Source organism: Bos indicus x Bos taurus, chromosome 13, assembly GCF_003369695.1.
Source record: "Bos indicus x Bos taurus breed Angus x Brahman F1 hybrid chromosome 13, Bos_hybrid_MaternalHap_v2.0, whole genome shotgun sequence".
Lineage (NCBI taxonomy): Eukaryota > Metazoa > Chordata > Mammalia > Artiodactyla > Bovidae > Bos > Bos indicus x Bos taurus.
This window is the reverse complement of record NC_040088.1, coordinates 31549017-31572829: the sequence shown is the minus strand read 5'-3', so window position 1 is coordinate 31572829 and position 23813 is coordinate 31549017. Positions and strand designations below refer to the sequence as shown.

Genomic DNA, 23813 nt, shown 5'->3' with positions numbered 1-23813 from the left:
GTCTGGGTGAACTCCTGAAGTTGGTGATGGACAGGGAAGCCTGGCGTGCTGCGATTCATGGGGTCGCAAAGAGTCAGACACGATTGAGCGACTGAACTGGACTGAACTGGGAGTTGGTGATGGACAGGGAGGCCTGGCATGCTGCAGTCCATGGGTCACAAAGAGTCGGACTCGACTGAGCGACTAAACTGAACTGAGACAAGATAGGAAGAATTGTAAGAAGTAGGGCCTCAGGAACTGGGACTCTGCTATCAAAATAGTTGCCTCTATCCATATAGCCTCAAATCCACTTTCTTCCTGGACTGTGACCCTAGAGGCCATTTCTCTTCTACATCTGAAACAGAAAGTCCCTGGAAAGGACTCCAGCTGGGCTGGCTTGCTGCTGGGTGACTCATGATTGGATGCTGTCGAAGAGAAGAGGCATAGTGTATGTTACTAAGGAAGATAAAAATGGAAAGCATGCCGAATGAATTATATACCTCAGAAAGCTTTCCCACTTGTTCTTGGATGCGAGCATGATTCTGGTGTTTGACAGAGAGATTACAAAGGAAAATAACAACTGCAAAAATCCTAAATGAAGTACTGGTACAGTCAGCCCTTCAGATCCACAGGTTCTGCATCCATGGATTCAACCACTCAAATCAAAAATATATTTTTGAATTTAGGAAAGTTCCAAAAAGCAAAACTTGAGTTTGCCATCCACAAGCAACTATTTACGTACCATTTACATTGTATTTACAACCGTTCACATAGCATTCATATTAGGTTAAGTAATCTAGAGATGATATAAAATATACTGGGGAGCTTCCTTGGTGGCTCAGTGATGATGGATCTGCCCATCAATTCAGGAGACACGGGTTCACTCCCTGATCCAGGAAGATCTCACATGCCACAGAGCAGCTGAGCCCATGGACCACAGCTATTGAGCCTGTACTCTAGAGCCTGGGAACTGCAACTATTGAACTGATGTGCTGCAACTGCTGAAGCCCACATGCCCTAGAGTTTGTGCTCCACAACAGGAGAAGCCACTGCAGTGAGAAGCTGGCACACTGCAATGAAGACTAGCTCCCATGCAGCAGTGGAGACCTAGCATAGCCAAAAATTAGCAAATAAGAAAAATTATTAAAAAATGTACCAGATAATGTGCATAGGTTATAATGTAAATACTATGCCATTTTATGTAAGGGACTTGAACATCTGCAGATTTACTATCTGAGGGGTTCCTGGAATCAATCCTTCATGGATACCAAGGGACAACTGTCTGACAAGGAGACTTCTGACTATTACATTAATAGTTCAAGAGTGGTAATACATGGTTTAGAAGTTATGGGGAAACAGGTATTCTTATATTGTAGATGAATGTTTTAAGAAAACAATTTAGCAAAATTTCTCAAATTTTTAAATGCAGATACCTCTTAACCTGGCAATGCTAGTCTCTGCCTTGCAGAAAATTTGTTGCTATTCGTGTTCAGTAGGTAAGTCTTGTCCGACTGTTTTCCACCCTATGGACTGCAGCACGCAAGGCTTCCCTGTCCTTCACTATCTCCTGGAGTTTACTCAAACTCATGTCCACTGTGTTGATGATGCCATCCAACCATCTCATCCTCCTTCTCCTCCTTCTCCTCCTGCCCTCAGTCTTTACCAGTGTCAGGGTCTTTTCCAGTGAGTCGACTCTTTGCATCAGGTGGCCAGAGTATTGGAGCTTTGGCTTCAGCATCAGTCTTTCCAATGAATATTCAGGGTTGATTTCCTTTAGAATTGACTGATTTGATCTCCTTGCAGTCCAAGGGACTCTCTAGAGTCTTCTCCAGCACCACAGTTCAAAAGCATCAGTTCTTTGGTGCTCAGTCTTCTTTATGGTCCAACTCTCACATCGGTACATGACTGCTGGAAAAACCATAGCTTTGACTATACAGCCCTTTGTCAGCAGAGTGATGTATCTGCTTTTTAATACACTGTCTAGGTTTGTCGTAGCTTTTCTTTCAAGGAGCAAGCATCTTTTAATTCTGTGGCTGCAGTCACAGTCTGCAGTGATTTTGGAGCCCAAGAAAATAAAATCTGTCACTGTTTCTCCTTTTGCCCCATCTATTTGCCACGAAGTGATGAGATCTGATGCCATGATTGTAGTTTTCTGAGTTTTGAGTTTTAAGCCAGCTTTTTTTTTAGACTTGTGCCAAAGATGGCTTTATAAGGTTGTTCATTGAAACATTGTTTGCTGTTTGCAAAAATAATAAAAATCATGAATGTTCAATCATAGTGTCTTGTTAAGTAAAAGCAAAAGGATATAGTACAACAGTTTTAAAAATGAGGTTGTGTTGTATTTACTATCTTGGAAAGATCTTGAGGTACAATGTTAAGTAAAAAAAAAAAGCACGTTGCAGAGCAGTTACATATCTCATTATTTTGATTTTATGTAAAAACAGTGAAATGAAAAACAACTCTCTCCCCAAAAAACTCACCCAAACTATGTATTAACTGTATTATATCAGATTGTTCACAGCAGTTTTATAGGATGAAGTGATTCAGATTGGTATGAGAATTCACTTTGTAAAACATCCAAACCACAAAGCATATAAGGAGAATATATTCATGTTTTAATAGTTTGATTTTAAAAATCAAAAAGCATAAATTATGAAGAAAAACAGACAAAAATAAAATTGCAAAATTTCTCCCATTTCCAGGGAACCATGATAATAAAACACAAACAAAATATACTTAGCTATGTATATAGTAATTGTTATAACAGCAATGAGCAGTGAACTAACTAATAAGTATAAAATGGACAGTGGGGAGAACAGAGGTGATTGTTAAGAATTCAGAAATACTGTGTCTGAGGCTAACTTTGTTGTCAGGAAATCAGTGAGGTACATCAGAAAGTAAAATTCAGAGCCAGGATATTTGGTCACTCAGGTTCTGATGCTGTTAATCTTTACTCAGCCTTGTGATCTGGGCAGACTGCTTCTGTTTAGGTCTTGTTTTTGCCGTATCACCTGTCATGTCTAGATTTTGAGGCTGAATCCAACGAAAGTGAGAAGTATAGTATTCAAGCAGCTTATTTGATAAAAAGTGTATTTCTGGCTGTGCTGAGCGTTCACTGTCGTTGTTTAGTCTGCTTTTGACCCTCTGCAGATACTCTAAAGGAGGAACTTTGTAGCGTTGCAGGTGACCACAGGCCTTCTACTCGGGATGTGCTAGCTTTTGTTCAGGTAGACCTGAAAGCTACAGGGCAGTGCTAGTGCTGGGTTTGGTGTGTGTCTTTGAGCGACTGAACTGAACTGAAAGTTTCTACTGAAAAAAAAGGGAAAAAAGACTGGATGGATACAAAGAAAACTCATAATGGTCACCTCTGAGGGTGGGGAATAGTGAAGACTTAAGTTTCGTATGTAGTGTTCTGATTTTTAAATAAAAAAGGATAATAAATTAATACTTCACATAACTGAAAAAAGCACTAATGTAGGTTAATTCTGAGTGCTTGGAATATGAATATTTTGGCTTTCTTATACTTAATAGGTGATTTTTAAATAGATAAATATTTCAGTAAATGAAAAGTTTAATGGTTCAGTGATAGGCTATGTTCTAGTCAAAAATTGGGAAGCAAGAAAACGTTCAAAGGAAAAAAAGAACTAAATTTAGATCTAGCCATTTTACAAGAAAATGTTATTAATGTTTTACTCTGGGAAGAGAAAGATCTTCCTACATTTTATTTGCTTCTACTTGCTTTGGCCAAAAAAACCCTCTTTTGCTCCTGTCTTGGCTTCCCATAGCAGTAGTTGGGGAACTGGCTTTTCCTGGTCACATGACCTGTTAAAGCTTTTTGGCACTGGCTGGTTCTGAGCTTGAAAACTCGAGCTCTTGGTAACTTGGTAGTCAGCCAGGATTGGGAAATGGACCAAAGGACCAACTTAACGAAATCTTTCTAGTGCAGAGAATGATTGCAAGATGAATCTTACATTAAACATGAGAAAGTGGGGATGGATAGGCAACCATTTCCCAGGGATAGAGTTTTCTTACTTTAATCTTAATCATGTTGCAGTTTAAATTCTGCTGCTTCCAAAACCCTGAGTTACTCCACATGTTCCCCCTTATCTCTGCTGCTAAGTCACTTCAGTCATGTCCGACTCTGTGCGACCCCATAGACATCAGCCCACCAGGCTCCCCCGTCCCTGGGATTCTCCAGGCAAGAACACTGGAGTGGGTTGCCATTTCCTTCTCCAATGCATGAAAGTGAAAAGTGAAAGTGAAGTCGCTCAGTCGTGTCCGACTCTTAGCGACCGCATGGATTGCAGCCTACCAGGCTCCTCCGTCCATGGGATTTTCCAGGCAAGAGTACTGGAGTGGGGTGCCATTGCCTTTCCGCCTTATGTCTAGCCCCAGATTTTTATTATGAAGATGTTCAAACAATACAGAAAAAATGAAAGAATAGTACAAGAATATACCCATCACTTAGATTTACCAGTTTTGACTCTTTGCCTGTGTGCATTGTCTTTAGTTTTTCTTTTCTTTTCATTCTTTTTTCTGTTAAACTCTTTATGTTGACATAGTAGTAGACATCATGGCACTTTGTAGACATCATGGCACTTCACTGAAAAAGGACGTTCTACTATGTAACCACCATAATATTATCTCAGCTAAGAAAATTGATAGTAAATTTGAATATGCCCTGGATAATAGATAATATTCTATTAATATGTAATAGAGGCATACTCAAATTTTTGTCAGATGTCTTATAGATGTTTCCCTTGGGTTGGTTGGTTGGTTGGTTTTGTTTAAATCAAATTAAGGTTAATAAGTTGCACTGACTTACTATTCTTTATTACAAGAGTTCTCCCTCTCTGTTTTTTCTGTTTTACATGACATTGGCTTCTTTAAACTTAAAATTTTTTAAACTATGGCAGAATATACATAAAATTTACCATCTAAACTGTTCTAAGTGTACAGTTTAGTGGCATTAAGTATTTTTACCTTATTGTGCTACATTCACCAGTATCCATCCACAAAACTCTTCATCTTGCAGAACTGAAACTCTGGTACCTGTTAAACAATAACTCCCCACTCCTTCCTCCACCTCATCCCCTCGTCCCCTGGCAACCACCATTCTACTTTCTGTCTTTGTAAATTTGTCTGTTGTAAGTACCTCATAAAAGTGGAATCATACAATATTTGTCCTTTCGGGACTGGCTTATTTCACTTACTGTAAGGTCCTTACGGCTTATTTCATGTATTATCATGTGTCAGAATTTCTGTCCTTTTTAAGATTGAATGATATTCCATTGTATGTATAGACCACAGTTTATCAGGTGGCACTAGTGGTAAGAAGCCTGCCTGCCTGTGCAGGAGACATGAGAGACATGGATTCAATCCCTAGGTTGGGAAGATCCCCTGAAAAAGGGATAGCAACCCACTCCAGTATTCTTGCCTGGATAATCCCCTGGACAGAGGAGTCTGGCATTAAATATATAATATTATATATTAAGTTCCAATGTAGGAATATGAATGTATTTCTGTTATTGATGTCTTCTTTAATTTACTTCAGAAATCTGCAAGTGATTCAGTTTCTCTGAATCATCACCAGCATTTGATATCATCACTGTTTGTTATTTTAGTAGTAGATGTATAGTAGTGTCTCACTGTGGTTTTAATTTGCATTTCTCTAATCTATGAAATCAAATTGCCAACATTCATTGGACCACAGAGGAAGCAAGGGAATTCCAGAAAAACATCTACTTCTGCTTTATTGAGTATGCTAAAGCCTTTGACTGTGTGGATCACAACAAACTGTGGAACATTCTTCAAGAAATAAGGATGCCAGACCACCTTACCTGTCTCCTGAGAAACTTGTTTGTGGGTCAAAAAGCAACAATCAGAACCTAACATGGAACAGCTGACTGGTTCAAAATTAGGAAAGGAGTATGACAATGCTGTATATTGTCACCCTGTTTATTTAACTTCTGTGCAGAGCACATCACGTGAAATGTTGAACTGGATGAATGACAAGCTGGAATCAAGATTGCTGGGAGAAATATCAACAACCTCAGATATGCAGATAATACAATTCTAATGGCAGAAAGTGAAGAGGAACTAAAGAACCTCTTGATGGGTGTGAAAGAGGAGAGTGAAAAGGCTGGCTTGAAACTCAACATTTTTTAAAAAAACTAAAATCATGGCATCAGGTCCCATCACTTCATGGCAAATAGGTGAAATCAGGTGCGTTCAGGGTGATATAGCCATAGACTTCATGGCAAATAGAGAAAAAGTGGAGGCAATGACAGACTTTATTTTCTTGGGCTCCAGAGATCACTTCTGACAGTAACTGCGGCCATGAAATTAAAAGACTCTTGCTGCTTGGAAGGAAAGTTATGATAAACCTAGACGACATTAAAAAGCAGAGACATCACATTGTCAACAAAGGTACATATAGTCAAAGCTGTGGTTTTTCCAGTAGTCATGTACGGTTGTGAGAGTTGGAGCATAAAGAAGTGCCCAGGAACTGATGTTTTTGAATTGTGGTGCCGGGGAAGACCCTTAAGAGTCTCTTGGACAGCAAGGAGATCAAACCAGTCAATCCTAAAGGGAATCAACTATGAATATTCATAAGGACTGATGCCAAAGCTGAAGCTCCAATATTTTGGCCACCTGATGCAAAGAGCCAACTCATTAGAAAAGACCCTGAAAGACTGAAGGAAAAAGAAGGGGGCAGCAGCGGATGAGATGGTTAAATAGTATCATCAACTCAATGGACATGAATTAGAGCAAACTCTGGGAGATAGTGAAGGACAGGGAAGCCTGAGGTGCTGTAGTCCATGGGGTTGCAAATGGTCAGACACGACTTAACTACTGAACAACAACAACAACAATGGATAATGATGTTGAATCTGTTTTCATGTGTTTATGTGACATTTCTCTATCCACTTTGAGAAAATTTTCTTTATACCTTGACCTATTTTCTAATTGGAGTGTTTTTTTTGCTGTTGAGTTTTGAGTTTTTTTGTATTGTGCTTTTTCAAATAAGTGATTTGCAAATATTTTCTCCCATTTTGTAGTTTGCCTTTTCATTCTCTCAATAGTCTTTCACAAAGCAGAAGTTTAAAATTTTGGTGAAGTCTAATGTATCAATTTTTAATGGATCATACTTTTGGTGTCAAGTCTAAGAATTTCATTGAATCCTATATCCTGAATATTTTCTTCTCTTCTTTTAAAGATTTTATATATAAATCTTTAAATCCGTGATCTCTTTTGAGTTAATTTTTGTGCCAGTTATAAGGTTTTGGTTAAGGTTCATGTTTTTGTCTATGGATATCCAGTTGTTCCAACGCCATTTATTGAAGAGACTATTTTTCCTCTCTTGGGTTACTTTCCATGCTTTCTCAAATATTACTTGGCTATATTTTTGGGTCTATTTCTGTTGTTCCTGTTCCATTCCATTGGTCTATGTATCTGTCTTTTAGCCAGAACCACAGTCGTGATTACTTTAGCTATATAATATGTCTTAAGATCAGACATAGTGATTCCTCCCACTTTATTCATTTTCTAAACAGTTCTCACTGTCCTTGAATGTTCCTTTATTTTTCCCTCTAAGTTTTAGAGTGATCTTGTCTATGTCTGTAAAAAAATCTTGCTAGGATTTTAATAGGAATTGTGTTAAGCCTATAAATCAATTTGAGAAGAATTGACATATATATTATGTTGAGTGTCTCCACTTACTTAGATCTTTTTCGGTTTCCTTTATCAATGTTTTGTATTTTTTAGCATGTAAGTACTGTTCATGTTTTGTTCAGTTTATATTTAAATGATACTATATTTTTAATTTCTGTGTTCATGTATACAGTTGGTTTTTATATGTTGATATTATGACTTTGTTGAACTCACTTATTCTAAGATTTTTTTATAGATTCTGTGAGATTCCCTATATAGGCCATTGTGTCATCTATGCAAATAATTTAATATCTTCCTTTTCTATCTGTATACCTTTTATTTCCTTTTTTTGCCTGATTGCATTGGCTTGAACTTCCAGTATTATGTTGAATGGGTTAATGAGAGCATAGATCTTTTTCTTGTTCCGTGTTTTTTTTCTTTTCTTTTTTTTTACCATTAAGTATATCCCAGAATTTGCTTTGGAGGGTTTTTTTGTTTGTTTTTTTTGGTATCAAAACCAAAATTGATTTTATCAAGTTGAGGAAACTCATCTATTTGTAGTTTTCTAAGTTTTTTAAATTATGAATTGGTGTTGAATTTTTTCAGATTTTTCTGCATCAATTATGTGGTCATATGATTTTTTTTTTTCTTCTTTGGCCTGTTAGATTAGGGATTATATTTATTGATTTCCAGACTTTCATCCCTCTTGGCCGTAGTGTGTAATTCTTTTTATATGTTGTTGACTTACATTTACTAATATTTTATTGAGGATTTCTGTATCTATATTCATGGTAGATATTTATTTGTATGTTTCTATATTTTTGGTGCTGTCTTTGTCTGGTTTTGGTATTAGGTAGAAGATGGTGAACGTCTTGAGGGAAGGTAGTGATAAGGACCACTAAGTCATGGACTTGGTGTGTGGGAACGTCAGAAAGAACAGGGGGAAAAGGGAATTCAAGACATGGAAATGGTGTTATTTAGCTGGAAATACTATTGCTTGGATGAGTATAGGACAAGTGTACTAGAACAGAGGAGTGAGGATGGAGTCTGACTGTTATGGATGGAACAGTTATTGTAGTAGGTTTATGGAGAATCTTAGATAATGAGGATGTGGTGGGGCTTCTAGGTAGCGAAGAGGAACTAAAGAGCCTCTTGATGGGGTGAATGAGGATAGTGAAAGAGCCAGCTTAAAACTAAGTATTAAAAAAACTAAGATTATGGTATCCGGCCCCATTTCTTCATGACAAATAGAAGGGGAAAAGATGGTAGTCGTGACAGATTTCTTCTTGGGCTCTAAAATCATTGTGGATGGTGACTACAACCATGAAATCAGAAGACAATTGCTTCTTGGCAGGAAAGCTATGACAAACCTAGACAGTGTGTTGAAAAGCAGAGACATTACTCTGCTGACCAAGGTCTGTATGGTCAAGGTTGTGGTCTTCCCAGTGGTCATGTACGGTTGTGAGAGCTGGATCGTAAAGAAGGGAGAGCACCAAGGCATTGATGCCTTCAAACTGTGGTGCTGGAGAAGACTCCTGAGACAAACTGTAAATCCTCTCAGCTGTTACATAACCGTATATTTACAAAAGGTGGGGGTGAGACAGCCTGGCCACCGCCATCTTGGCTAATTCACTTTTCTACAGAATTGCTCCATTTCTGTGCAAATCTCTGATTCCACTGCTGTTAGAGACATACTCTTCCAGTGCTTTTCAACACACTGTCTAGGTTTGTCATAGCTTTCCTGCCAAGAAGCAATCGTCTTGTTTTATCTCCCTTGGACAGCAAGGAGATCAAACCAGTCAATCTTAAGGGAAATCAACCCTGAATACTCACTGGAAGGACTGATGCTGAAGCTCCAGTATTTTAGTCACCTGATGTGGACAGCTGACTCACTGGAAAAGTCCCTGATGCTGGAAAAGATTGAGGGCAGAAGGAGAAGAGAGAGTCAGAGGATGAGATGGCTGGATGGCATCACTGAAGCAATGAACATAAACTTGGGCAAACTCCAGGAGATGGTGAGGGACAGGGAGGCCTGGTGTGCTGCATCCATGGGTTGTAAAGAGTCAGACACGACTGGGTGACCAAACAACAACGATTGGGAATATGTTGACTGTAGGGGGGAAAATTAATATAAGAGCCTTAAGGGGTGAATAGTGGAGACAGATCTTGGACCAGAAGGTGATATGGACAGACCCTATGGAAGGATCAGTCTCAAGCAGGAAAGTGAACCACTCTCGGAATCTGGGAGGGAGAAGGGATTGATACGGAAAGCATGGGGTCCTTAGAAGTGATATCAGTGTCCGGAAGTACCTCTCCTTATGCTTTGTTTGGAAGGAAGAGTATGTCTCTAACATCAGTGGAATCAGAGATTTGCACAGAAATGGAGCAGTTCTGTAGAGAAAGATCGAATTAGCCAAGATGGCAGTGGTCAGGCTGTCTCACCCCCACCTTTTGTAAATATATGGTTATGTAACAGCTGAGATGATTTACAGCACTGTGCACACACATCACAGTGTACTCACTTGGTCCATTTTAATTTTGTAAACCTGTATAATTTCCACTTGATAAGCCCTTGAGGCTGTGTTATGGCTGCATCCACTGGGTCAACCAAGAGAGAATGCAGCATGGCTGCCGTACGGCTGCTATGCCAGCCCAGAGAGAATTAAACACGACTGCAGTTCCTACAGCTCCTTGAGTCTTCTTCCAGCTTGCCCACGCACCCCTTGCCTACCCTGGGTTCAGTGAACAGTGTGAACAGCAAGACAGTTGGCATAGTTGGCAGGATGATACAGCAAGAAATACCATGTACTGACACACTTATGGGGGTAGTTGTGATGACACTCACTGGTCCTTAGTTTGATTTTTATCTGCTTGTTTTTTGTTTTTAACAGATCAATAAGGACCACAGTTAGGACAAATTAGTGTAGAAACTCTTCTTTGATAATATTCAAAATTAAGACATTGGAGGTTCTTCTGGTCAGCTGCTGGGTTCTAGTCCTGTCTAGCATTGATTATGACAGGGCCTTTGGTTCCATTCTTTGTTGAATGAGAGAGCCACTGATCATACAGTTTATAATCAGCAGTTCAGACTTAGTCTACAGACCAATTCTGCATAATCTCTTCCACAAAATATTAGAAAAAAGAATACGTAATTTATTTTTATGATTCTGACGTCAAAGTCAGACAGAGAACAGTTTCCATCACTTGCTGTCATTTTCTTTCTCATGCCTTCATGTGCTGGCACTCAGGGAGCTGATTTCTTTTCTTATTGCAGCTGCAGTCGACTCCGCCAGGTTCAGCGCATCTTGACCCAGAGCAGCAAGTCTCGACCCGACGGGATCCTCTGCATCCTAGGTCAGTGTTTTTCACAAGCTGGGACTCAGGGCTGGGGCAACTTGCTTCTGTTCACAGGAAGATATTAATAATAGTGTCATCACTGTGAGACAAGCTGTGAGTTAGTATTCTTCTCCCAGCCCTTGTTCCCCTTAAATCTGTTGCTGTTTTAATGAAGTCCACTGACGTATCAGTGAAATAGGGAGCCTGTACCACAGAGTAGGCACTTTGTTTATGTTATTTCTCCTCACAGTGATCCTTGTAAGGGGGCGAAATTGAGACTCTGGGAGACAAAACAGACTTGCCTAGGGCCATAGAGTGACAGAATTGGGTGTTTATTCTTTATCACTTTCTTTTACTATGAAAGAAAAATTAAGACAGTACACAGTAATGAAGTTTTCTAATCATCCCAGATACCAGTTCCACTCCCCAAGAGATAACATCAACTGTATTTTTTTTAACACAAAAGGGAACATTTTATGTATATTGTTGCTAACCTAACTGAAAAAATTTTCACTTGATAAGTGTATCTTGGAGATTTTTCTATGTCAGATCAGTCTCCTTCTTTATTTCATTTTCATTTACATTCACAGTATTGAGTCATAAAACTTGTTTGGATCAGGTTGTTTGTCTGTCAGCCTTCTAATTTCCTTCCCACCAGAAGTGAACCACTTTCTTTTTTGTCCTTCAGATAGTCTATGCATAATTTTATTTTTTCACTTACTAGCACTTTCATTTAAACTTATGAGAGTCAGTGTGCAGAGTGCACACTGGAGTTTGAAATACGCACTCTGGAGCCAAGCAGGTTTTGGGTTTGAATTTTGACTCCATCACTCACTTACTCAAGAGACATAGTTTACAGTGGGCCTAGAATTCCAGTCATTGGTTTCAAATGCTGAAACAACAATCACTGGATTCTCTTTCCAGCTGCAGCCAATAAAGGGGGTGGGGGCTCTCTCTGCCATGAAGTTACTTTTGAATAAAACCACCTATTTGTTACTGTACTTATGCTATTATTTCTGTTAGTTAAGGCTCAACCTAGTAAAAATAGGCAGCATAAAATCGATCACATGGGCAACTTGAATACAAATACTAAAGGATTGAAAAAAGGGTCAACCTAAAGAATACCATGAGACCAGATACATATTATATATATATATATATATATGTAAAATGAAAACACAAATCTTGCAGAAATTGATGTTTGAAGGTGGGTATGTGAAGTTTAAGGTAAAAAGTTAATAAACCTCTAGGACAAAGAGCTGTGAAGCCAGAAGTCAATGAGGCACTTGTATGTTTTTAAACAACTTCAGGAGTTTAGTGAATTCTACTTTGGGGGGTAATTAGAGTTATCATAGCATCTCGTGATCAGTTGGTTGGTTTAATTTAGCCTTCTAACCCCTGCAGTATCCTTCCTAGCAACTCTGACTCCCTCCACTTTGGCATTTGCCATTTAGTTCTTATGATAAAGGAAATGTTTTCACTGATTTTCTGCTAACCTTTGTAAAAAAAACAGTTTTATGGTGGTATTAATTCATGTATAGTAAACTGCATATATTTAAAGGGTACAATGTGATAAGTTTTGACATATGTATGTTGTTGCTGTTTAGTCGCTAAGTCATTTCTGACTCTTTGTGACCCCGTGAACTGCAGCTGGGCAGGCTTCCCTGTCCTTCGCTATCTCCCAGAGTTTGCTCAAATTCATGTCCATTGAGTCAGTGTGATGCTATCCAGCCATCTCATCCTCTATCACCCACGTCTCCTGCCCTCAGTCTTTTCCAGCATTAGGGTTTTTTCCAGTGAGTCGGCTCTTCGCATCAGGTGCCCCAAGTATTGGAGCTGCAGCTTTAACATTAGTCCTTCTAATGAATATTCATGGTTGATTTCCTTTAGAATTGACTGGCTTGATCTTCTTGCAGTCCAGGGGACTCTCAAGAGTCTTCTTCAGCACCACAATTCAAAAGCATCAATTTTTTGGTGCTCAGCTTTCTTTATGGTCCAACTCTCACATCCTTACATGACTACTGGAAAAACCGTAGCTTTGACTATACAGACCTTTGTTGACAAAGTGATGTCTCTGCTTTTTAATACACTGTCTAGATTGGCCATAGCTTTTCTTCCAAGGAGCAACCATCTTTTAATTTCATAGCTAGAATCGCTGTCCACAGTGATTTTGGATCCCAAGAAAATAAAATTTGTCACTGTTTCCACTTTTCCCCCTTCTGTTTACCATGAAGTGATGGGACTGGATACCATGATTTTAGTTTTTTGAAATGCTGAGTTTCAAGTCAGCTTTTTCACTCTCCCCTTTCACCCTCATCAAGAGGCTCCTTTTTGCTTTCTGCTGTTAGAGTGGTATCATCTGTATATCTGAGGTTGTTGATATTTCTCCCAGCAATCTTTTTTATTTACTTATTTATTTTAATTGGAGGATAATTACTTTACAATATTGTGGTGACTTTTGCTATACATCAACATGAATTGGCCATAGACATACATGTGTCCCCCCGTCCTGAACGCCCCCACCACCATCTTCCTCCCCAGCCCCCTCTCCACCACCTTCCTCCCCACCCCCTCCCCCCAGGTTGTCACAGAGCACCAGCCCTGGTTGCCCTGCTTCATGCATGGAACTTGCACTGGTCATCCATTCTGCATACAGTAATGTACATGTTTCAGTGCTATCCTCTCAAATCATCCCATCCTCTCCTTCTCCCACTGAATCTAGAAGTCTGTTCTTTACATCTGTGTCTCCTTTGTTGCTCTGTATGAATCAATCTTGATTCTAGCTTGTGATTCATCCAGTCTGGCATTTCATATGATGTACTCCACATATACATTAAATAAGCCAAGTGACAATATGCAGCCTTTTCGTACTCCTTTCCCAATTTTGATCCAGTCCATTGTTCCATGTCCAGTTCTAACTGTTGCTTCTTGAGCTGTATACAGATTTCTCAGGAGACAGGTAAGGTGGTCTGGTATTCCTATCTCTTGAAGAATTTCCACAGTTTATTGTGATCTACACAGTCAAAGGCTTTAGCATACTCAACAAAGCAGAAGTAGATGTTTTTCTGGAATTCCCTTGCTTTCTCTATGATCCAACAAATGTTGGCAATTTGATCTCTGGTTCTTCTGCTTTTTTGAATTCAGCATGTACATCTGAAAGTTCTCTGTTCACATACTGCTGACGCCTAACTTGAGGGATTTTGAGCATTACCTTGATAGCATGTGAAATAAGTGCAATTGTATGGTAGTTTGAACATTTTTTGGCATTGCCCTTCTTTGGCATTGGAATGAAAACTGGCCTTTTCCAATCATGTGGCCATGGCTGAGTTTTCCAAATTTGTTGGCATATTGAGTACAGCACTTTAAGAGCATCATCTTTTAGGATTTGCTATAGTTCAGCTGGAATTCCATCACCTCTACTAGCTTTGTTTGTAGTAATGTTTCCCAAGGCCCACTTGGGGATGGTCTTGATCCCTGCCTCCTGTACAGTGTCATGAACCTCTGTCCATAGTTCTTCAGGCACTCTGTCTGACAGATCTAATCCCTTGAATTTATTTGTCACTTCCGGTGTACAATCATAAGGGATTTGATTTAGGTCCTCCCTCCAACTATTACTTGGGCCCCCTGAATCAGAGACCCTCTATATGAGGGTTAGGAGCATATGTTGCCTCACCAATTTAGGCACAATGCCCCTTATCCGCTTGGAAGCAATACTGAATGAGAACGATGCCCCCCTTTCCCTAGGAAACATAATTCTCCTAAAAGAAAAGGGGGGAATGAGAGGTTAACAGGCAGGAAGGCTAGGGGTCTCCAAACGGAGGAAATTGGCTGCAAGTGTCAGACGTTTTTTCTCTCTCTCTTAAGTGGCAGGAGGAAACAAACTACAAGTGTCAGATTTTTTTCCCTTCTCTACACAAATTTAAAAGGAAGTTTCTCTTAAAAGTCTGTGTTGCCAAGATGACACCTGGTTCCACCTGAACTTAACTTTTCTTGAGCTAACCTATGTGTTTTTCTTATAGAAATGTTTTTCTTAAGCTATGTTAATGAACTATGTATTTACCCTAGACTCTTTCTTCAAGTTGGTTCTGCTTAAGACTCAGAACAAACCACTGTTTTACTCATACATTGTTCTCCTAATCTATGTTAGTGAAACTATATATTTACTTGGAAACCTGCCTTTCTTCAAGATTCATGGCAATCATTTTACGGCCTGGGATGACTCACCTTGTGCCAGAGTTATCTCAAAATGCATGTTGTGGGTGAGGGGCTTGGTTCCAGGCTGTGGGTTTTGAGACATTCCCTTTCTGTAATTAGCAGCCTGCTGGTAGCTCTGTAACATCCAGCTAAAGACTAGCAGGGGGGCACTCTTTCTGCCCCCTTCTGATGTCTATGTCAGAAGCTTTCTCTTTTATACTTTAATAAAACTTTATTACACATACACACACGAAGATGCTTGCTCCTTGGAAGAAAAGCTATGACCAGCCATACTAAAAAGCAGAGACATTACTTTCCCCAAAATGGTCCGTCTAGTCAAACCTGTAGTTTTTCTAGTAGTCATGTATGGATGTGAGAGTTGGACTATACAGAAAGTTGAGCACCGAAGAGTTGATGCTTTTGGACTGTGGTGCTGGAGAAGACTCTTGAGAGTCCCTTGGACTGCAAGGAGATCCAACCAGTCCATCCTAAAGGAAATCAGTCCTGAATATTCATTGAAAGAACTGATGCTGAAGCTGAAACTCCCAATACTTTGGCCACCTGATGGGAAGAACTGACTCACTGGAAAAGACCCTGATACTGGGGAAGATTGAAGACAGAAGGAGAAGGGGACGACAGAGGATGTGATGGTTGAATGGCATCACCAACTCAATGGACATGAGTTTGAGTAAGCTTGGGAGTTGGTGACGGGCAGGGAAACCTGGCATGCTGCAGTCCGTGGGGTCACAGAGTCGGACATGACTGAGTGACTGAACGGAACTGAAGGCCCACTTGACTTCACATTTCAGAATGTCTGTCCCTAGGTAACTGACCACACCATCATGGTTATCCAGGTTATTAAGATCTTTTTTGTGTAATTCTTCTTTGTATTCTTGCCACCTCTTCTTAATTTCTTCTGCTTCTGTTAGGTTTTTAGTGTTTCTGTCTCTTACCATGCTCATCCTCACATGAAATGTTACCTTGACATCTCGTTTTCTTGAAGAGATCTCTAATCTTTCCCTTTCTAGATTTCCTCAATTTCTTTGCATTGTTCACTTAAGAAGGCTTTCTTATCTCTCCCTGCTAGTCTCGGAATTCTGTGTTCAGTTGGGTGTATCTTTCCCTTTCTCCCTTGCCTTATGCTTCTCTTCTTTTTCTCTGTTGTTTGTAAAGCCTCCTCAGGCAACCACTTTGCCTTCTTGCATTTCCTTTGGGATGGTTTTGGTTAGTGCCTCCTGTACAGTGTTACAAACCTCGTTTATAGTTCTTAAGGTACTGTGTCTGTCAGGTTCTATAATAATATATAAGGAATAGATTACATAATATATAATATAATATATAAGGAATAGATTCTCTTGAGTCTATTTCATCACCTCCACTGCATGATCATAAGGGATTTGATTTAGGTCCTACCTGAATGATCTAGTGATTTTCCCTACTTTCCTTCAGTTTAAGCTGAACTTTGCAATAAAGAGTTCTTAATCTGAGCCACAGTCAGGTCCAGGTCTTATTTTTGCTGACTGTATAGGGCTTCTCCATCTTCAGCTGCAAAGAATATAATCAGTCTGATTTCAGCGTTGACCATCTGGTGTTCTCCATGTGTAGAGTTGTCTCCTGTGTCATTGGCAGAGGGTGTTTGCTATGACGTGTTCTCTTGACAAAACTGTTAGCCTTTGCCCTGCTTCATTTTGTATCCCAAAGCCAAGCTTGCCTGTTACTCCACGTATCTCTTGATTTCCTCCTTTTGCATTCCAATCCTGTGATGAAAAGTATATCTTATTTTTGATGTTAGTTTGTATAAGGTCTTATGGATCTCAGAGAACCATTCTCCTTCAGCTTCTTTGGCTTTAGTAGTTGGGACATAGGCTTGGATTACTGTGATGTTTAATGGTCTGCCTTGAAAACGAACTTAGATCATTCTTTTGTTTTTGAGATGGCACCTAATTACTGCATTTTGGACTCTTTTATTGACTATAAGGGCTACTCCATTTCTTCTAAGAGATTCTTTCCTACAGTAATAGGTACAGTGGTCATCCATTCCCTTCCGTTTTAGTTCAGTGATTCATGTTCATTCTTGCCATCTTGCTTGACCACATTCAATTTATCTTGATTCATAGACCTAACATTCCAGGTTCCTATGCAGTATATTTCTTTACAGCATTGAACTTTACTTCGGTTAAGGGGTGACGTATGTGTATACATGTGAGAGTACCACTACAGTCAAGATAATGTATGTAGCTATTACTAACTCTAGGTTCCCTTGTGTCCTTTTGTAGGGTCTCCATTCTGTCTCTTCTCCACTCTTAGGCAATTACTAATATGCTTCCTGTCATTATACATTAGTTTGCATTTCTCAGAGTTTTATATAAATCGAATCATACAGTATATATTTTTTTGTCTGACTTCTTTCACTTAGGATAATTATTTTGAGATTCATCCTTACAGTAGCATCTATCATGAATATGTCTCTTTTTATTGGTAATTATTATTTTATTGTATGTACATACCAGTTAGGACCTACAAATAAAACTACTGTAACATTTGCATACAGAGTGGTTCTACTGTATTATATTTTTACCAGCAGTTCTTGAGAGTTCCATTTAAAAAAAATAATTTTTTAGCCCAATTTTAGATTTTTTTTACAATTTTTAGGTTTACAGAAAAATTGCAAAGAGAGTAGTACAGCGTTCCCATGTGCGCTTCATCCAGTTTCCCCTATTGTGTGTCCATGCTGTGTTGCTTCAATTGTGTCCGACTCTGTGCCCGTATGCACTGTAGCCCATCAGGCTCCTCTGTACATGGGATTCTCCAGGTAAGAATACTGGAGTGGGTTGTCATGCCCTCCTCCAGGAGATCTTCCCAACCCAGGGATCAAACCCAAGTCTGCTGCATTGCAGGTGGATTCTTTACCAGCTGAGCCCAGAGAAGCCCAATTAATGAGTATTAATATATTATTATTATCTGAAGTCCACAGTTGCTTCACATTTTCTTAAATTTTACCTAATGTCCTTTTTCTGTTCTAGGATCCCATGTGAAATTTAGTTGTCTTCTTAGGCTTCTTTTGACCATAACAGTTTCTCAGACTTTCCTTGTTTTTGATGACCTTAATGACAGTTTTGAGGAGTAATAATGAAGTACTAGTACTAGAAAAATCCCTCTATTAGGATTTTTCTTTTGTTTTTCTCATAATTAGACTGGAGTTGTGAACTTTGGAGTGGAAGATCAGTGAAGTAACATGCCATTTTCTTCACATGATAGTGAGAGTACATATTAACAACAAGACTTTTCAGTGAATATTGACTTTCATCATTTGTCTGAGATAGTATTTGTGACATTCTGTACTATAAATTTTTTTCCCCACCCCTCCGTCCATACTGTCCTCTGGGAGGAAGTCACTATGCAGCTTACACACTAAGGAGTAGGGTTCATACCCCATTGCCTTGAGCAGAGGATAGTAATTACATAAATTATTTGAAATTCTTCTTCATGGGATATTTGTCTTTTCTCCCTCATTTATTTCAGTCATTTGTTTGTATCAGTATCAATTCATGAATATTTATTTTATACTTTGAGTTAAAATCTAGTATTATTTCATTTATACTTTAGGTTATATTCCGTTGCTACTTCAAATTGTATCAGCTTGACCATTTGGAGCTTTTTTGGTTGACTCCTATGTCCCTCCCTTTGATATATCCTCATCGAAGTTTTAGTCTGTTTAGCACTTCTGTATTTTCTGACAGTATAAGATTCTCCAGTCTTATTTTGTCTATTACCTGCTTCAGTCCTCAAAACACCCATGCTCTTAAGGAGCCCTGATTTCTGTTATTGGAGAATTGTATTAGAAACCAAGATCTAGGTACTGTGTATGCTACAGGGATGTCATTGCTTTTAGATCCTCCCAGCTGAGGAAGCTCTAGTTGAAGCACTCGGGTTCAGTAGTTGCAGCGCACAGGTTTAGTTGCCCCTTGGCATGTGGGATCTTAGTTCCCCAACAAAGAATTGAACCCACATCCCCTGCATTAGAAGGTGGATTCTTAACCACTGGACCACCAAGGAAGTTCCCCACTGGTTATTTTTAACTCTAGCACTTTTGATTTTTTTTTTATCCCTTTCTTCACTGAAGTGTTGGTTGGGATAGAAGAGGACTGTGCTGCTTTGATCTAGCTGAGAAAGTAGTCTTCCCACAGAAGTCCTCTCTCAGCCCTACTGGCCTGAATGCCCACTACTTTTCACTTTTCACTGCTCTGAAAAACCATTGGCAGTCCTGTTTCCCAAGCTCCAGCTGTATTTACATTCTTTGAGCTCCTTCTGCCACAGCCCCTTCCCTTCAATCTTACATAGACTGCTCCCTGCCCTTGACATGTCCCAGAGCTACGGCTCTGGGCTTTTACACATAGACAGGAACCAAATAGTATATGTGCCTTTGGCATTGAAAGGCAGTTATGAAGGCAGTATTTTAATTTCCTTTTCATTAGTCTCTGACCCAGCCCCATTAGACTGTAAGCTTCATGAGGACCATTTGTAGGCATGTTTGCATGCTTCAGCATCCAGCACAGTGCACGGCTTTGGGCCTGATAAATATTTGTGAGAAGATGGATGTCTGTGGTTTCATTCACTTGTCCTCTTTTCACTTCTTTGAGTTCTTCTCAAACCACCTTAATTCTCCTCTATTTGATTTCATTGTTTTGATAAAGGTCGTTTTGAGAAGAAAATACTTTTTCTGATGCCTAGTCCTATTCCAACTGGAAGTATTACAAAATCTTTAACCACCTCTGACAGGGTGTGGACTGTATTTTCTGGTAACTTCTATCCTCAAAAATTTCATTTGATTAAATTAATAACTTCTGTATTCTGTGCTGTTTCACCATCTCAGGTATTCAGATATTGAATCCATGTAAGAATACTTGATGCTGAGGCTACTTCTTTCACAGAGAGTTGTTTAGTTTGGTTTCTGGCACGAAACTGGTCCAAGGTGCTACCTTTAACTTAACCATCACAGTTTTGCTGAGCAGGGACAAACTATTGGGACTCATTTTCTCCCATAGTACAGTACAGCTGATCAGAACCTTCTTTGTCTTGCAGGAATCGATAGCAGGTACAATGAAGGCTGCAGAGAGCTGGCAAATTATCTTCTGCTTGGTTTGTACAATCAAAATGCCAGTGATTTTGAGAAAACAGGGTTTTCTGAAGAAGTTTTAGATGGTAAGTATATATTGGTAGACTCTGTGTGAGAGAGAAGTTACGTGATTTATTCCTTTGAATGCTTATTTCAGTGCCCTTTTATGGAAAATTTAAAATAGCCTGCGCTCCCATAAATTTTTGCTCTTTTATTAATGAAAAACATTTCTTCTTTGCTGATATGTTAAGTAATATGCTTTTGGTCACCTACTAGATAATAGACTAGTGACAAGTACGTGAACCATGAACTTCCAGATGTTCTAGTTGAATTTAGAAAAGGCAGAAGAACCAGAGATCAAATTGCTAACATCCGTTGGATCATCGAAAAAGCAAGAGTTCCAGAAAAACATCTATTTCTTCTTTATTGACTGGCAAAGCCTTTGACTGTGTGGATCACAACAAACTGGAAAATTCTGAAATAGATGGGAATACCAGACCAGCTGACATGCCTCCTGAGAAATCTGTATGCAGATCAAGAAGCAACAGTTAGAACTAGACCTGGAACAACAGACTGGTTCCAAATCGGGAAAGGAGTACGTCAAGTCAAGCCTGTATATTGTCACCCTGCTTTTTTAACTTATACGCAGAGTACATCATGCGAAATGCCAGGCTGAATGAAGCCGCAAGCTGGAATCAAGATTGCTGGGAGAAATATCAATAACCTCAGATATGCTGATGGTACCACCCTTATGGCAGAAAGCAAAGAACTACAGAGCCTCTTGATGAAAGTGAAAGAGGAGAGTGAAAAAGTTGGCTTAAAGCTCAACATTCAGAAAACGAAGATCATGGCATCCGGTCCCATCACTTCATGGCAAACAGATGGGGAAACAATGGAAACAGTGACAGATCTTATTTTCTTGGGCTCCCAAATCACTGCAGGTGGTGACTGCAGCCATGAAATTAAAAGATGCTTGTTCCTTGGAAGAAAAGCTATAACTCACCTAGATAGCATATTAAAAAGCAGAGACATTACTTGACCAACAAAGGTCCATCTAGTCAAAGCTATGGTTTTTTCAGTAGTCATGTATGGATGTGAGAGTTGGACTGTACAGAAAGCTGAGCACTGAAGAATTGATGCTTTTGAACTGTGGTGTTGGAGAAGACTCATGAGAGTCCCTTGGACTGCAAGGAGATCCAACCAGTCCATCCTAAAGGAGATCAGTCCTGAGTATTCATTGGAAGGACTGATGCTGAAGCTGAAACTCCAGTACTTTGGCCACCTGATGTGAAGAACCAACTCATTGGAAAAGACCCTGATGCTGGGAAGTTTGAAGGCGGGAGGAGAAGGGGACGACAGGGATGAGATGGTTGGATGGCATCACCGACATGATGGACATGAGTTTGAGTAGCCTCCGGGAGTTGGTGATGGACAAGGAAGCCTGGCATGCTGCAGTCCTTGGGGTCGCAAAGAGTCATACAGGACTGAACAACTGAACTGAACTGAGTGACAAGTAGTTTTCAGAGTATGTTTATTGGATAAATCAGTTTTAGAGGAAATGGTAAACATCAGTATTTGACATTATATCTTCTTGGCAAGGTACTAGTTTTCCTGTAAATTTCCTACTGCCTCTACATGCTGGAAGGCTCATGTTATATGCTGTTGTCCTATGATAGCACTTTCAACTGTAAGTCAAGGACGAGCCTGCAAGGTTCTCCTACAAGGAAGATTTCATGTAGATCTTCAGTTTAGGAACAAAGGCTCTTTGTCCTGCCCTGTCTTTGGGCATTGTTTTCTATGTGACTGTAATTTATGATGGTGCCTGTGATTACAATGCAGTCTTTCTGCTAACATTCCCCTTTTCTCACTTTGAGACACTCACCCTGTGGTTGTGCTGCTATGGGGGTGATGCCCAAGAGCTATCTCTGATATCACATACTTAGCATCATGACTTGTCTGCCAGATGGATCAGAAGACACGGGAATAGACAAATCAAAATGGACAAGAGACAGCTCTTGTGAAGCAGCTGGGGGATGCAAAATCTGATGTTGAAATAATCTTGCTGTGAATCTAATGCAGTGATTCTCAACTAGAGGGTTTTATCCCCCAAGGGACATTTGGCTGAAGACATTTTTGATTGTAACAGCTGGGCAGAGTGGGTAGAGCCAGAGATGCTGCTAAGCATCCTATGATGCATACATAGGCCAGCTCCTCACAACAAAAAATGTTCTGGTCTAAATGTCAGTAGTGCTGAAGTTGAAGAACCCTGGCCTAGTGTATATGAAAATTCTTCTAATTTCTTAGTAAAGTCCTTAGTAGTATCTATCATTAGAGATTTGTTAAAGTTTTTCTTTTTATTAGTGTGGAAAGAGCAGGCTGAAATTATCCCTTCTAGTAATTTTTTTTAACTCAAATTTAGTTTCAGATTCTGATGTTAAAAATTGCTTTCTTACACTGTATAACATCTACTGGTTTGGAAATAATTCATTTTGGCAGCTCATTGAGAATTATAAAAAGGCAGATGCTTGTGCAGCCACACATTTCATTCACTGTAGTCAAGGTTGCTAAGGACACTACAATATTGAAATAAAAGAAATAGTTTAAGTCCTCAAAAGTCCTCTTTTCTGCTTATCTCTGTCTTTATCCTGTCGCCTAGCACAATGAAGGCTTGTAATGAGCATTTTCTTCCAAATTAATTCATTTTTTAAATCCAAATAGCTAGAAAGGTGAGTTTACCAGATTTATCTTCTGCGTTACAATCCCTAATTATCTGAAAGAAAAAGAGGCAAATACAAAGAATTTATTAAAAAAAAACTTTTAAAATAGTTTATATGTTCATCCAGTTCTCTTACGCTTTCTTCTTTTACCTGCCTGTGTACTCTGTTAAAATTTGCTTGTGGTGATAACCTTAGTCCTGTGAGATCCAAGCATGCTTCATTCGGTTTAGTGGCTGTTGCATGATTTCTTTTACTGGATCCTAATTCTTTGCAGTATGTTGTACATCAGTATAGAGTACAGTCGACACAGGAAGCTCTCAGTGATGTCAAACTCTCACTGTTAAGCAGGTCAGCTACAAGTGATTCAGAGTAAGTCTCCCAGAAGGATGAGAGGGCGGACTCTTTCCCATCCCATGGTGCCTTTTAAGTCCAGCACTTAGCTGAGAGTCAGCAGTGAAGAGGCTGCTCCATTCTGTGATCCCTTGAACACCTTGGATCTGACTGAGTGTGGAGCTTTGAGTGATTTTATAGGTCATAATCATAGAGCTTTATTTCATGAGGCCACCCAGCTGTGTAGTCAGCTGACATCAGTATTCACTGGGCTTTATGTTTTTGTAGATTATTATCTGTCACACTGTGTTACATGTTAGCATTGCCCTAAGCCTGGTGCCTCAGTTGCTCTCTGCTCCCATGCTCCTTTCTCATTTCCAGCCATCTCCTCCAGCCCTTTCCCAAATATTGTGTTGTTAGAAAGAGGCCTAATGGCTCTGGTATCTGAGGAGCCATAGAATGAAGCCTCTGCTTTTCTTCTGAAAGTG

The 23813-nt window shown here is 39.5% G+C and overlaps 1 protein-coding gene across 3 annotated transcripts in view; it reads left to right on the top strand.

The window, feature by feature from the left end:
* C13H20orf194 (chromosome 13 C20orf194 homolog) overlaps positions 1 to 23813 on the top strand; it is a 173251-nt gene that overhangs the window by 11881 nt on the left and 137557 nt on the right. For all 3 annotated transcript variants that reach the window (XM_027559349.1, XM_027559347.1, XM_027559346.1), the window contains exons 2-3: positions 10907 to 10986; positions 20245 to 20364. In XM_027559349.1, coding sequence (XP_027415150.1) covers positions 10907 to 10986; positions 20245 to 20364 — 200 coding nt within the window. The remainder of the gene's footprint in view (positions 1 to 10906; positions 10987 to 20244; positions 20365 to 23813) is intronic.